At 45.0% G+C, this 13,997-nt stretch overlaps 1 protein-coding gene across 7 annotated transcripts in view; it reads left to right on the top strand.

Annotated features, from left to right (window-relative positions):
- The window catches only part of CEP170B (centrosomal protein 170B), a 59,277-nt gene extending 54,869 nt beyond the window's left edge, over positions 1-4,408 (top strand). For all 7 annotated transcript variants that reach the window (XM_074583815.1, XM_074583816.1, XM_074583814.1 and 4 more), the window contains 2 exons: positions 47-98; positions 778-4,408. In XM_074583815.1, coding sequence (XP_074439916.1) covers positions 47-98; positions 778-1,013 — 288 coding nt within the window. In that variant the 3' untranslated portion in view covers positions 1,014-4,408. The remainder of the gene's footprint in view (positions 1-46; positions 99-777) is intronic.
- Positions 4,409-13,997: the final 9,589 nt, after the last annotated feature.

Here is a 13,997-nt window from a genome sequence, read left to right as displayed (position 1 = left end):
TTTGTTGCTTAATTTTAATTTTCCATTCTGATGCTTTTGTTTCTAGGAAATCAGTTCTATCCTGAAGGAGCTCAGGAGAGTTCAAAAACAGCTTGAAGGTTGGTCATGTAAAATGTTCTTTTTGACTCTCAAATGTCAGTCAGTTGCACAAAATAAAATAATATATCTTGATTTGCCAGCGGAAGCTGGGAAAGGATGCAGAAGTTTAGTTTATTAGCATAGTGCTCTCTGACAAGTGCATATGGAATGAACAGTAGATTTATCTTGTGCTGCCAATTTTTGAGAAAATTGTTGACTTTTGCAATGTAGAAGTTGTTGCTGTGGAAATGCTTTGTTTGTGGTAATTAGCATATTCCCATAAGATGAACTGGCAAAGGTTTGTTGTGCTGAAATAATGTTTAGCAGCTCTTTTTAGCCAATAAACTGTGCTATGCTTTTTGGGCTTGAATGTTGCACATAGAGCTTTGTGCAACAGAAGAGGCAAGACAAGCTCTTGTATCATCTAGTAACTTAATCTCAATTAACCATGATTGGTTAATTCCAATTTAACCAGAAAGTTGAATGTCCTCATAGCTTCAGTTTGGGAGAGGTTTTGCTAATTGAAGCTGCTTAGGCCTGAAGGTATTAATGGAGAAAATATCGTGACTAAAATGTACATGAGTACTGCCTGCTGCGTTCAAAATGAAGGCAGCAACCTTCTGTTAGGAAACTCTGCTGCTAATACGTTTGTGTGTGTCTCACTTTTTTTTTTTTTTTTCTCCCCTCCCCCCCCATCAGTCATAAACGCTATCGTTGACCCTACTGGAAACTTGGATGTAGTTGCCAGTAATAAATCATCTTCTGCTGCTAAACAATCTACAGCAAATAAAGTCAGGACTGCTAACACTTCTGGGTCCACGCTGGAGACTTTGTCCCCAGCACAGATGAGAAGCTACACGCAGAAATCGAACTGTGGGTCTTCTAGCTTACAAGATTCAAGTTTCATTCCGGATGGGGAGAAATATGTGATCTGATCCAATATTTTGTATTGCTATCATATTGTAATCTACTGTCGCATTAGTGTTGTGTATGAGTGGTTTGTGGACAGTTTGTGTGGAGCAGTTGTTTAGATTGCTAACATGTTGCACAAAAAAAAAAAAATCAAAAATCTATGCTGTGAGGGTGAATGGAAAGTCTGTGTATGCCTTTTAAACAAGACTAGCACTGTGGAGCAGCACATATTCAGCATAGAGGCGAACTGATTTTTAGAAAATTACTCACTTATTCTTCCAGTGTGCCATAAGAAAACAGGCTTTGCATACGCTCCATTCAGTACTGCCGAAGCTAAAGTGTTCTTGCATTGGCCTGTTTATAATGATTCAGTTGTAATGAGGCGCAATTTAAAAACACTTTTTCTGGTACTATATTTGTTTTGGTTTTATTTGTTTGATTTATTTTTTTTTTTTAAGTCTACAAGTGAAGCATTACAACTCTGTTGGAATCAACATGCAAATCCAACAGAATGATCGTGCAATATCAGGGGTTTCTAGCAGAAACTCTTAGTACAGTTGTGTAAAAAGTCCTTTTCAGCAGTCTTAAAAAGGCAACTACACTGAAGTTGTGCATCCTTTTTTCAGTCCAAAACCCAAAACAAGACAGAATAAACCCTTTGGTTTTCTCTTCGGAAAGTGTAAAAGTTAATAATGGTATGAATGTAAAGACTACTAATACAGTTACTATTTTTGATGATGTTTCAGGCCTAAAGTTGGGGTAGGTACAAAAAGACAGATTTTACAGTTTAGCTTGCCAAATTTTCATGATTTCGGTACAAATGCTGTCTTTAAGCTGCTTTTTTTCTGTGTGTTTGTTTTTTTAAATTTACAGTCTTTATACAATGAGCTACAAATGCTCTTGGCTGGGCCAAAGACTAAGATGTTTGTGATCAGCTAATTGTAAGAAAAACATCTGTTCCAATGGCTCATATAATAAACTTAATTGCACAGTTGCTGTGAACTAGCGTTCACTTGACAGCACTGAAAAAATAATGGCTTAAATGTAGCTCCACCTTTACGGCTAATTCTGTTATGAATTTTTTTCAGTGCAAAAGTGCTTGAAGACCACCATTCTGTGGTATTCTTCAGAAACTATTCAGCAGTATAAAGCACTTCGTATATTTGAGGTTTTTGTCTGGATTTTATTCTTGGTCTGTTATGGTCCTAGAAGTGCTAAGGACTATGTGCAGCTGCACTGAACAATTTCTTGTTTAAAAAACGTTGTTTTTTGTATTCTGTCTTTCAGTTAAAATGCAAAACACTAAGCAATTCTTGTTGCTTTAAGAGCAAAAGTTTTGGTTTTGAGGGGACCTCTTCCAGATGTGTTTGCTCCGAGTTTTTTCTGTCTTGTAATGATTCCTTTTTCATTCTTCCTGGTCAACGAACAATAATGAGGTAAAGAAATTCTTTTGTAGCTGTGGGGGATACATTTACTGGGAAGGGTGAGCAGATGAGTTCCACTTTGCCCTCATACAGTGTGTAGTTTAACCAGTGAAAATGGTTTCCCAAGCTTGACTGCTTCTTGTGTGCTGACTTTATATTTTGGGGTGGGTGGTGGATTCCTTAGTTAGCTTCAGTAGTTACCTGAGCTTTTCTGCTAGAACGTTGTAACAGTGGGAACCTGTTAAAATAATTTAAATAAGTAGGGATGCTCACAAAGTGTTTAGTCTTACTAGCAAAGACCGTGATTGCTTTCCTGGTGAAGCCAGTGGGAGCTTTGTAGCAATTTCAGCAGAAAAAGGATCGGTCCCAAAATGGGAGTGTGCCAACAGGCTGTTAGTTTCTTTTGAGTGTGCAAGATGCTGGCTGGTAAACAATAGGTGCAAATATCCTTCCAAGATTTCCAGTAGGTTATAAGACTCATCTGCTTGTGTGGAGGTGCTCTTCTGTGAAGAAGTCTGCTGAATTTCGCCTAGATGAATGCAGAATAAAAAAAGAATTTGCCCTTGATGTTCTTCTGCCTGTAATATACGCACTATCTGAATGTGTTCATTCAGTCGTTTATTCTGATCTGTCTTTTCTTGAAATACCTGACTGTGTCCTTGATGAATATCATAAGTGGTGGTATCATTCCTGACATATAAGACACAATTTTTCAAGCCCTTCTTAGTTAGGGTTTGAACCGACCAGGTGCTACCCCAACTCACTAGGAGTTGAAGGACCTTCACAGATAAGGTGTTGATGTTAGTCTCAGTTTTGCTGTAGAGACATGTGAATTACTCAGACATCTGACTTTTATTGCTATTTGTTACCCACATTTCCACATCTTCATGGCTATGCTCTAGTGGATTTTGGTTTGCTACAATGCGTCCTTGGCGGGACTTCTGTTTACTTTCACTTGAAAATTGCTTGATTCGTCTTTCATTCATGAACACATCAGGGATGGATTTTCTTCCTTGGTTGGTCTGTTATGAACTAGAGAGAGAGCCCACAGACACCTTACATCAATTAAATCAACCCTCAAAACATGGTACCTCTTCAAGTGATTAATAAGGATGCAACAATCGGTGTCTGTTTATAATTTAGAAACGTGTGTGAAGGAGGGGGAGGATTTACAGCTTGATTTGTTTTATTTGTGACTTAGCCAAACTAGAAAACACTTCTGTGTCCAGACACAACGTTCATCCTTGGATCTTTGCATTTAAAACAGTTTTGCTGGTCAATGATGAAATGCAACATATTTTTTCTTGTATTCACTGCTCCTGAAGTACATCCCATTTGCACTTGTCTGCTCCAGATAAGCCAAAGAGCTAGCCACCCGACTATCACTCCTTCATTGATTGTTCATTCTTACAAGCAGTACTGTATGCAACCGTGAAAACACACCTCTGTGTGACTCCAGTGTGACCGTAACAGACGTGTAGTGGTGTCGCTGCGTGACCCAGGATCGGTGCAGGAGGTACCTGTTGGCTTCCATCAGCTACGGATGGGCTTTGCATTGAGCTTGGTAGGGGGGACGCTGACCTGTGGGTCGCTCTCACGCCACATTGCTTTTATGTGTTTTGTATCTGACTAAAGAAATGTAACGGAGCGTGGGATTTTCAAAGTCTTAGGGAAAGAAGTGCTCAGGTCTTTTTGGGTTTCCACACGCTTTGGGTGCCTGAGGCTGTGAGCACCTTTCAAAATCCCAGCCCTCACCTCTTCCACTGTACTTGAAAACCATGTTCTCAGTTTGACGCTTTCAAATGTAAAAACCAGTTACTCTGTTCTGATGGCGTGAATGTAAATTCCTGCGAGAATGTGTACGAGCTTTGTGAGCAAGGACCTAAATGGTGATGTCATGTTGTGGTCATGCTCCAGGAGAAAAGAACATCTGCATCATCTTTGAGTATTTTAGTAAAGGTACAACTAGTGGAATGTTTACATACAGCCTACTGAAAAAAAAAAAAAAAGAGGAGACAAGAAAAAGATTAAAAAGTGTAAAGTATTTAAGAGTGAGATTCTACTAGGTTTTTTTTTTCTTGGTTTGCAGATCACTAGCTATTTTTGAAGTTCAGTAAATGTGTATAACTTTTGCAAAGACCAGACAGAACTACCTGTTCACTTTCGATGTGCCCCGTGCTGAATTGTGCCTATTTCACTCTCTGCTGTTGTTATGCTGCTGATTCTGCGGTTCTGAACTGTTCACTGGATCATTCCATTTGCATGCAACACAAATGCAAGCTGAGCTGTCTGAGAGTAAAGCTGAAACACGTTTGTATAACTTGAATCGGTTAATGACTTTCTCTTTTCCACGCCCTCTTGAAATGCTGTGTATAATTTTGATTTGTTTCTCCTGCCCTGATTTTTTTTTCCCCCCCGCTTTTGGTTTTTTTTTTTGAACGGTAATTTATTTTTGTTTGGATTATAGGCAGTATCTGTACATTTTGTTTCAAGGTGATATTGTGGATGTCTTTAAAAAAATAAATTGTTATTTTATATAATTTTATCATAAAGTTGCTCTAATAAATCATTCTTTTATCATGTGACAATGCTTCTGGATTTTGTGTGTTAATTTGGGGGCGAGTATGTGTTTGGTGGACTAAATTTTTCAACCGCCTGTTTACATGGCTGTTAAGTACAGTGTAACGAAAGAATTGTCAGCAACTGAAGACTCACAGCGCAGCTGGATCCGTCCTGGTGACACCTATGGCTGGGGCAGATCCCTCTCCAATAGTACAGGAGTCCCCTGTCCCCTGCCCCCGTAGTTAACAGGATTGAAGTCCCCAAGTCCACGTCACCTGAGGGTGCTCTTACTTCTGAGTATGGTGTGGTGATACTTGATTTCATTTTTAGTACTGTTTTATTTCATTGCCATGATTAACAACAGTAGTTAAATCCAGCCTGGATATGATCGTTCCCCAGCAGGTATGTGATTACAGAAAAACGTTATTAGACTCACTGTTTTCCTCATGGCAGCGGGGTTAGAACTAGATGATCTTTAAGGTCCCTTCTAACTTGAACCATTCTGTGATTCTGTGTGGTTTTTTACATATGTATATATTGGAGTTTATGTGTCTGAAATTCTTCGGATTTTTTTCCCCTTCATTCCGTCCCTGTCCTCCTTCCCTCCTGCAGTTCTGTCGGACCTTTGCATCCTTCCTGGCACTTCTGAAATAACGCCAGTTCTCCTTTCCCCTCGGCACAGCCTTCAGGTGCCTGCAGCCTCCCCCCACCCCTGCTCAGTGCATGGGGGGACTTTTGGCTCTGCATCCTCTCCATCAGCACAGCTTCTATAGGAAGTAGAACGTGTGTAGCTGATAAAAGCATGGCATTGTTTGCCAGCAATGACTAAAATGCTGACAAAGGGAAAAGGAAAAAAAAAATTATTAGCACCTAACCAGGATCAATGGGAGACCTCCCATCCCCAGGTGACCTGTGTGATGCATGTTGAACATGAGACCTTTTACGCTTGAAGTTGCAGGGAGGGATTTTGTTTTTTGTTGGGTTTTTTTTTTTTTTTTTTTTTAAAAAAATCTTCTGCCTCTCTTTAAAGTACTTTCTTAAGCTTAGTTTGTGTGTGCTGTGTCTGCGGAGAAGGATTTCTATGTTCTCTAAAATACAGGGCTGGGTTACACGCTAACTATATTGCCTCTCCACAGGCTCCCCCAGCAGCACGGAGCGGCGTTTGAGTTGGGATGCTATGCAAAGTGCACTTTTGAAATCAATAGTGCATCCACTTCATTAATTTTTAACAGTCTGACTGAATAAACCTAAGAGGTAGTGGAGCCGTGGCCAAAACTATTTGCAATATAATGAAAGCTGCTCTCTGGCAGAATTTAACAATGGACGGCAAAAGTAATGATCTCCTCTGCGCATCTTCCTCCTGAGCGTTCAGCTGCAATCCTGCCTGGTTCTTCAGCATCCTCATCTGCTTTGGGAAACAGAGCCTGGTTTTCCGCGTGTGTACAGAAGGGAACACCACAAAGTGTTGCCTTGAGCAGGGTTTGGAGGACCAAACCCTGCTCAATAATGTGGGTGTTTATTACAGGCCACCTGATCAGGATGGGGAGACTGATGAGGCTTTCTACAGACAACTGAAGGTAGCCTCGCAAGCGCAGGCCCTGGTTCTCATGGGGGACTTCAATCACCCCGATATCTGCTGGGAAGACCACACAGCCAGGCATGCACAGTCCAGGAGGCTCCTCCAGTGCATTGATGACAACTTTTTGACACAGGTGGTACAGGAGCCAACAAGGAGAGGAGCACTTCTAGACCTGGTACTGACAAACACAGAGGGATTGGTGGAGGACATTAAGGTTGGGGGCACCCTAGGTTGTAGTGATCATGAAATGATTGAGTTCAGGATCATGGGTACTATCAACAAAACAACAACAAGAAGTAAAATTACAACCTTGGATTTCAGGAGGGCTAACTTCGACCTCTTCAAGAAACTGCTTGGAGAGATCCCGTGGGCTAGGGCTCTGAAAGGCAAAGGGGCTCAAGAAAGCTGGTTGGTATTCAAAGACCACTTCCTCCAAGCTCAGGATCGGTGCATCCCTAAGAGAAAGAAATCGGCCAAGGGACGCAGGAGACCTGCATGGTTGAGCAGGGAGCTTCAGAAAAAGCTCAAGTGGAAGAAGGAAGTTTATAATAAGTGGAAGAAGGGACTGACCCCTTGGGAGGATTACAAGAATGCCACCAGAGCGTGCAGGGATGAAACAAGGAAAGCCAAGGCCGCCTTGGAATTAGACCTGGCTAGGGACATCAAGCACAACAAAAAGAGCTTCTACAAGTATATTGGAAGCAAAAGGAAGACCAGAGAAGTTGTAGGCCCACTGCTGAATGAGGCAGGAGTCATGGTGACGGAGGATGTGGAGAAGGCAGAGTTACTGAATGCCTTCTTTGCTTCGGTCTTTTCTGCTCGGCCCAGCCCTCAGGAGTCCCAGGCATTGAATAAAGTAACAGGGAAAGAAGACGACTTCCCTTGGGTTGAGGAGGAGCGAGTGAGGGACCAATTAGATCATCTAGATATTCACAAGTCCATGGGCCCTGATGGGATGCACCCGAGAGTGCTGAGGGAGCTGGCAGAAGTCATTGCTGGGCCGCTCTCCATCATCTTTGAAAAGTCCTGGAGAACAGGCGAGGTGCCTGGGGACTGGAGGGAAGCCAATGTCACTCCAGTCTTCAAGAAAGGCAAGAAGGAGGAGCCGGGGAACTACAGGCCGGTCAGCCTCACCTCCATCCCTGGAAAGATGATGGAACAGCTCGTTCTGGGTGTCATCTCAAGGCACGTGGAGGAAAGGAAAGCTATCAGAAGTACTCAGCATGGATTCACCAAGGGGAAATCATGCCTGACTAATCTGATAGCCTTCTACGATGGCATGACTAGATGGATAGATGAGGGGAGGGCGGTAGATGTGGTCTACCTTGACTTAAGCAAGGCGTTTGACACGGTCTCCCACAGCATCCTCATAGGGAAGCTTAGGAAGTGTGGGTTAGATGAATGGACAGTGGGGTGGATAGAAAACTGGTTGAAAGATAGAGCTCAGAGGGTTGTGATTAGGGGCACAGAGTCTAGTTGGAGACCAGTGACGAGTGGTGTTCCCCAGGGGTCAGTACTGGGTCCAGTCCTCTTCAACATATTCATCAATGACCTGGATGAGGGGATAGAGTGCGCCCTCAGCAAGTTTGCTGATGACACCAAGCTGGGTGGGGTGGCTGACACACCGGAAGGCTGTGCCGCCATACAGAGAGACCTGGACAGGTTGGAGAGTTGGGCAGAGAGGAACCTTATGAAGTTCAACAAGGGCAAGTGTAGGGTGCTGCACCTGGGAAGGAACAACCCCATGCACCAGTACAGGTTGGGGGCAGACCTGCTGGAGAGCAGCTCAGCTGAAAGAGACCTGGGAGTCCTGGTGGACAACAGGCTGACCATGAGTCAGCAATGTGCCCTTGTGGCCAAGAAGGCCAATGGCATCCTGGGCTGCATCAAGAAGAGTGTGGCCAGCAGGTCGAGGGAGGTCATCCTCCCCCTCTACTCTGCCTTGGTGAGGCCGCACCTGGAGTACTGTGTCCAGTTCTGGGCTCCCCGGTTCAAGAGGGACAGGGAACTGCTGGAAAGGGTGCAGCAGAGGGCTACAAAGATGATTGGGGGACTGGAACACCTCTCTTATGAGGAAAGGCTGAGGGATTTGGGTCTCTTCAGTCTGGAAAAAAGACGGCTGAGGGGTGACCTTATCAACGCTTATAAATACTTAAAGGGTGGGTGTCAGGAGGATGGGGCCAGGCTCTTTTCAGTGGTGCCCGGGGACAGGACAAGAGGCAATGGGCACAAACTTGAACATAGGAAGTTCCACCTAAACATGAGGAGGAACTTCTTTACCCTGAGGGTGACAGAGCACTGGAACAGGCTGCCCAGAGAGGTGGTGGAGTCTCCAACTCTGGAGACATTCAAAACCCGCCTGGACATGTTCCTGTGTAACCTGCTCTAGGTGACCCTGCTCTGGCAGGGGGGTTGGACTAGATGATCTCCAGAGGTCCCTTCCAACCCTATGATTCTATGATTCTATGATTCTATGACCCTTCCTTAGAGCAAAAGTCATGGGAGAGACAGGTTCTCATTTTCTGAAGTTGTGTGAAGATCTACCGATAGCCCCTCATCTATTGGGTCCTGCCCACGCGATGGTGTGGGAGGACCATGCCTTTTTCAACAAGGGCATTTGTGGACTGTTCAAGAGCAAAACCCTGCTGGTCTCAGCTTTTTCAGGCACGATGGGGTTGGCATAGGGCAAGTGGGGTGTTTGGTTGTGGGGTGTGTTGCTTCCCTTGGGAGAGGTACAACCGTTTGGCTAAAGCTTTCCAGGTACTGGGAGCACTTGCGCACAGGAGCACGCTTGATGCGCTTATCTCAAGAAAGTGTGTGTCCTGGTTTGAGGTAAAACAGAACCAACTTTCTGTTCAGTAATTTTATTTCTTAGCTAGGCTTCTTCTGACTCTGAAATTAACAGCATGTTGTGTCAAAAACGGTTCGTTCAGAGTGATAAGACAGTTTGTGCCAAGGAACGGTATGCAGCAAGGCTCGTGCTTATACTTATTGCTATAACAACCAAGGTCAGCTAATTTCGTTATTTGCCCCGTTGGAGGGTCGGAAGAAGAGTAGCGTAGAGGGGTCCCACCTGCAGGGAGGAGCAGACAGGACAGGTGACCCAAAACTGACCAAGAGGGGTATTCCATCCCATCTGCCCCAAGCTCAGTATAAAAGCCGAGGGATCAAAGGGTCAGCTCTCTTCTTTCAGTGGCTGACGTCCGAGGAGGACCCTGCCTGTTCATCTGCCTCTGATCCCGATCCATGTGTTCCTGACTCCATCTGTGGAACCCAGTTCCCACCCATCACTGAATCCAGTCTGGGACTTCCCCACTGCCTGCCGGTGATGTCATCCTGGGAGCTTAATACGGTTTTTGTATATACTGTGTCTATTTCATTATTTTTTCTTTTTTATCTTATTATTAATGTTTCATGAAAGTAGTTTAGTTTCTTCTAAACCCGTAAATCTATTTATCTCTCCTCCTCCTCTCCGTGTACAAGAGGTGGGGGGAAGCATCTGTCGCCGGTCATTGGCCAATTTGGCCAAAACCATGGCAGTGTTTTATTTTAATGCATTGACTTCTTAGGTCTCTGAATGAGATGGGCTGAGCAAGGGTAGCCAAGGCAAATGAGCGTAAGAAAGTAGTACTCAATAGGACTCTACCCTCCTCAAGCTTTTTTTCCCCTCTGAACAGAAATTACTGAAAATACTGTACTTGCCAACAGACCTGGTACCAGAAAAGTCTTGTTCAGCAGTAACGCTTCTGCCTCTGTCAGCTTCCAACTCACAGGAACCATAGGAAGGAAAAAACCATACTAACCGAAAATGCGGCATCCACCCGACATCTGGGGACACTTCATAGACAGGGAACGATCCGGAGGTACAGGTGAAATTCGGTTTCAGCAAGAGGACGTGTGGCTTTAGCACAGCTCACTCTTTTGGGTGGTGTGTTTCTCCCTCCCCGCTGCTGGTAGCTGGGCAGGCCCGAAGGGGATGGGTTATAACACAGCCCATAATACACCTTCACCGCAGGCCAGGCGATCTCTGTGTAAGCAAGAAAAATGTTCTTTATTTTCAGGAGGACGTGAGGATAGCAGTAGCATCGGGCCAGTGGTTTCCTGGGCTGCCAGGGACTTTGCAAATCAGAGAGGAGGAGTGTAACTTTTGTAATACAAAGCCAGGTATATTGAAGGCGGACAGAACATACCGAGGCTTTTCCTAATACTTGTAGGTCATCCTTCCTAGGTGTGACTGGGGGGCGAGTGCCACACAAGAGGAGCGACAAGGCTGAGACGGCAAAGGGCTCTCTCTAATCACTTGAGCTATGCAAATCACAGGTTTGTTTGGTTTTGTTTTTTTTTAATTGAAATATTTTTCTAAGCAAAGCATTTAATTTTAAGGTTGGACAAAATTATTCCAAATAAGTGTTAAATATTTCAAGTTAAATATTCCAAGTCCGTGGTTAGATATTTTAGTGACTTTATTGAATTTTTTAAGAAGTGGAAATGCAGTAAGTCTTTAAAGATACTTCCAAACAAAAGGATCGTAATTTTATTTAGACTTTGAAATTTTCTCTAGGCATGTCAGCTGAATCACTTCCCAATTCTTGACCTGAAATGACTTCCCTCCCTCCCCAGCCCCCCCACCCCAGCTCGTTTGAGTGTACAATCTTTTGGCACAAAGTATAAATAGAGCATTTTTCTTTTCAAGTGTAAGGACCCCGGCTGTTCCCGCCTCCCATCCTTCTGTCGACTCGTGGTGTTTGGAGCCCAGCCGCCTAGTCCTCGCGAAACGGCAAGTGTAGTTTTGTAGTAATCTCTGCAGCGGTAGTGACATTTTTGTCTATTATTAGCTCTCGAGATGAGAACGCGTTAAACTGGCGGTTTCTTCTTAGCGAACCTCCCACGTAGGCATTGAAAGATCTTTCACTGTATCTTTTAGTGCACCCTTCTACCAAACAGGAGCCTAAGCATGGTTTTTGGAGGGAGTACGTTAACCGCGGAGTGGCACCCAACTGTGTGGTGAGAGATGTATTTACTCTGTGTGTGGGATGGTGGCAAGTCAACCGGAGCAACTGGTAGAAGGAGCCTTGTCTGAGAGAGGGGAAAGAGGAGGAATAAAAAAAGATCACTTGTTTGCCCTGAAACTTGCCAGTCTGTTTTTTTTCGTTCCTCCAATTGCAAGAGTTTTTCAAATAAATCACGTTCTCCCCACAAACCCACTTCCACCCTTAAACCCTCAAAGCTACAACGCTGCTGGTAAGGTCAGAAATGCGTAATGGATGTGGGGCTGGTATGCGAGATCAGATAAGCAGAAGGAAACCAGGCTTTTGCGAGCCGGAGAGGAGTAGGTCGATGAGATTAATCAGTGCTGTATGCGGTTAGAGAGCTGCCAACAGGGGGAAATACATGTCCCTTTTCTGGAAACTGCTCTTTCCCCAGGTATAACCCAGCATCTCCCAGTTTGAACTAAGCTGGCGATATTGGAGCAACAAATGATAAGTCCCGAACTTCCTACAGATGTGCTGCCACGTGTGTGGTACCATCCCGAGCTCACTGAAGTCAGTGGGAGCTTTTGTGATTTATGTTGGCACAGTTCGTGCCAGGATTTCAGTCCGGCGCACAGACGCAGCAAGGCGGCTCGTCGCAAAGCTGGCTGACATGTACGGCACGCACGCTGACTGCAGCTCATGAGGCGCTCAGCTGGACTATTTAGTTTGGGTGCTCAGCCTCTGAAGTCAGCGGCGGGACAGGGACACTTCCCAGAGGCGATTTGGACCTTTAGCATGGTGGCTCACTGGAGCTGCGTCTTTTCCCTGACTGCCGATGGAGCCCCGGTCAAGCAGCATCCTGCCTTCAGCATTCTGGTAACCCGAGTCTAAGGGGATGGCGATAGCCTTTGCCTTGCTTTTAAGCCCTGTTTTAGTAGAGATTCGGAATGGTCCCTGTGACAGGTGATCTGTGTACAGCAGTAAATTCAGGAGAGAGCTGGCTGGTCAGACAGGTGTCCTATCTGCTCCACCATCTTCTTTTATCTCACTTTGGGCCTTCGTGGAGTTACTGCTTGTGCCTTGATCCCAGGGGAAGCGGGGGATTCATGGCACTTTCAGCTTCCCAGAGAAAGGCCTCTTTCTGCCATAACTGGCCTATCCTCTGGGTCTTAGCTTTTCCATCTTCAGCAGCTTAATACACTGATTGGCAGCTAGTAAAGCCCTGAAAACTTAGAGGGAGCCATAGTTAATTACTGACCAGCTACAATATTATTATTAAGAATTCTGGTTGAGCCTGTTTTAGTGCAGTTCTCATGACTTTTGTATAGCAGCTGGGAACCTAACCCATAACCGGTCAAAGATACCAAGAAGGACTTTGAACCAAACGGTGGGTAACTCTATTATGGCACAGATGAGATCTGTTCACTCTCATATTTTAAAAGAAATGCTGCTTTTTGAAGCCATTTTGTAACTGTTGCTGGAAAAGAGAACTGAAACACGTTTATCACAAGCTCCCTCCTGAAGCTATCACAGGGCTCTAAGTGCACCTACAGCTCTACGTGAGCCTACAGTTCCTTCCTGAGACACTGCTTGGGTCACCTCTCTGCTTGGGCAGAGGTGAGGTAAGACACTGCATCTTTACTTAAAACGTGGGTCCTCTCTTTTCACATCCCTCTCCGCGTTCCCTGTCACTGTTTGAGACCCACCTCCCAAGGGCTCTCCCAAGACATCCGCCACCTCTTTGGTTCAGCCCCACTAGTTCTTGTGAGTTGGGTCCCACAAGAAGCCTTTGAGGTTATGTCTGTGCTGTGTCCAACTCCTGCCTGCTCCATGGGGTCACAGCATCCGTACAGAAAGCTGGAGTGGGCAGGAATGGGATGCAGCATGGATGTATGTGGCCGTGCTGCCTTACTGGTATGGGAGGGCAGACACCATGAGCCCACCTGGTTCAGGTGACAATAGCTGTGAACATATGGCAAGACGGACGGGACAAGCCTGGCAGGATCCTTCCTACCTAAAACTTGTCTGAGTTTGGCCACCCACAGAGCCACTACATATTTGATACCATTACAGCGTGTTCTTCCTCAAGGCTACAAACGCCCAGTGGCTCAGGGGTAGGAAGTGGTAGTTTGGGGACTGGAAAGGTGGTGGTATCAACTGGTAGTGCTTTTTGAAATCTACCATACCCCAGGATGTGCTTCTTGCTTCTGAGCATGAAAAGTGACAGCTGACCTCTGTGGGGTAAATTCACCTCTGCCGGTGCAGGGATGATTCATGACCCACGTGTGAAGTTTTTGGTTTGACCTTTTGAGAAGACAAAATAAGCAGGCGGCCAACTACCCCTGCCCTACCATCTGCTTTGAGTTTGGGCATAATTTGGTATTTGCTCTTGTGGTTGCCTCTGCTGGTGATAACAAAAGGCTAGGAGCGAGACTGTGTGAGGAGAAAGAGAAGTTAACTTATTTCCCA

The sequence above is a fragment of the Larus michahellis genome, chromosome 4 (genome assembly GCF_964199755.1).
Source record: "Larus michahellis chromosome 4, bLarMic1.1, whole genome shotgun sequence".
In the NCBI taxonomy this organism is placed as follows: domain Eukaryota; kingdom Metazoa; phylum Chordata; class Aves; order Charadriiformes; family Laridae; genus Larus; species Larus michahellis.
Note: the sequence above shows the minus strand (reverse complement) of the source record. Positions and strands in the feature narration are given on the sequence as shown.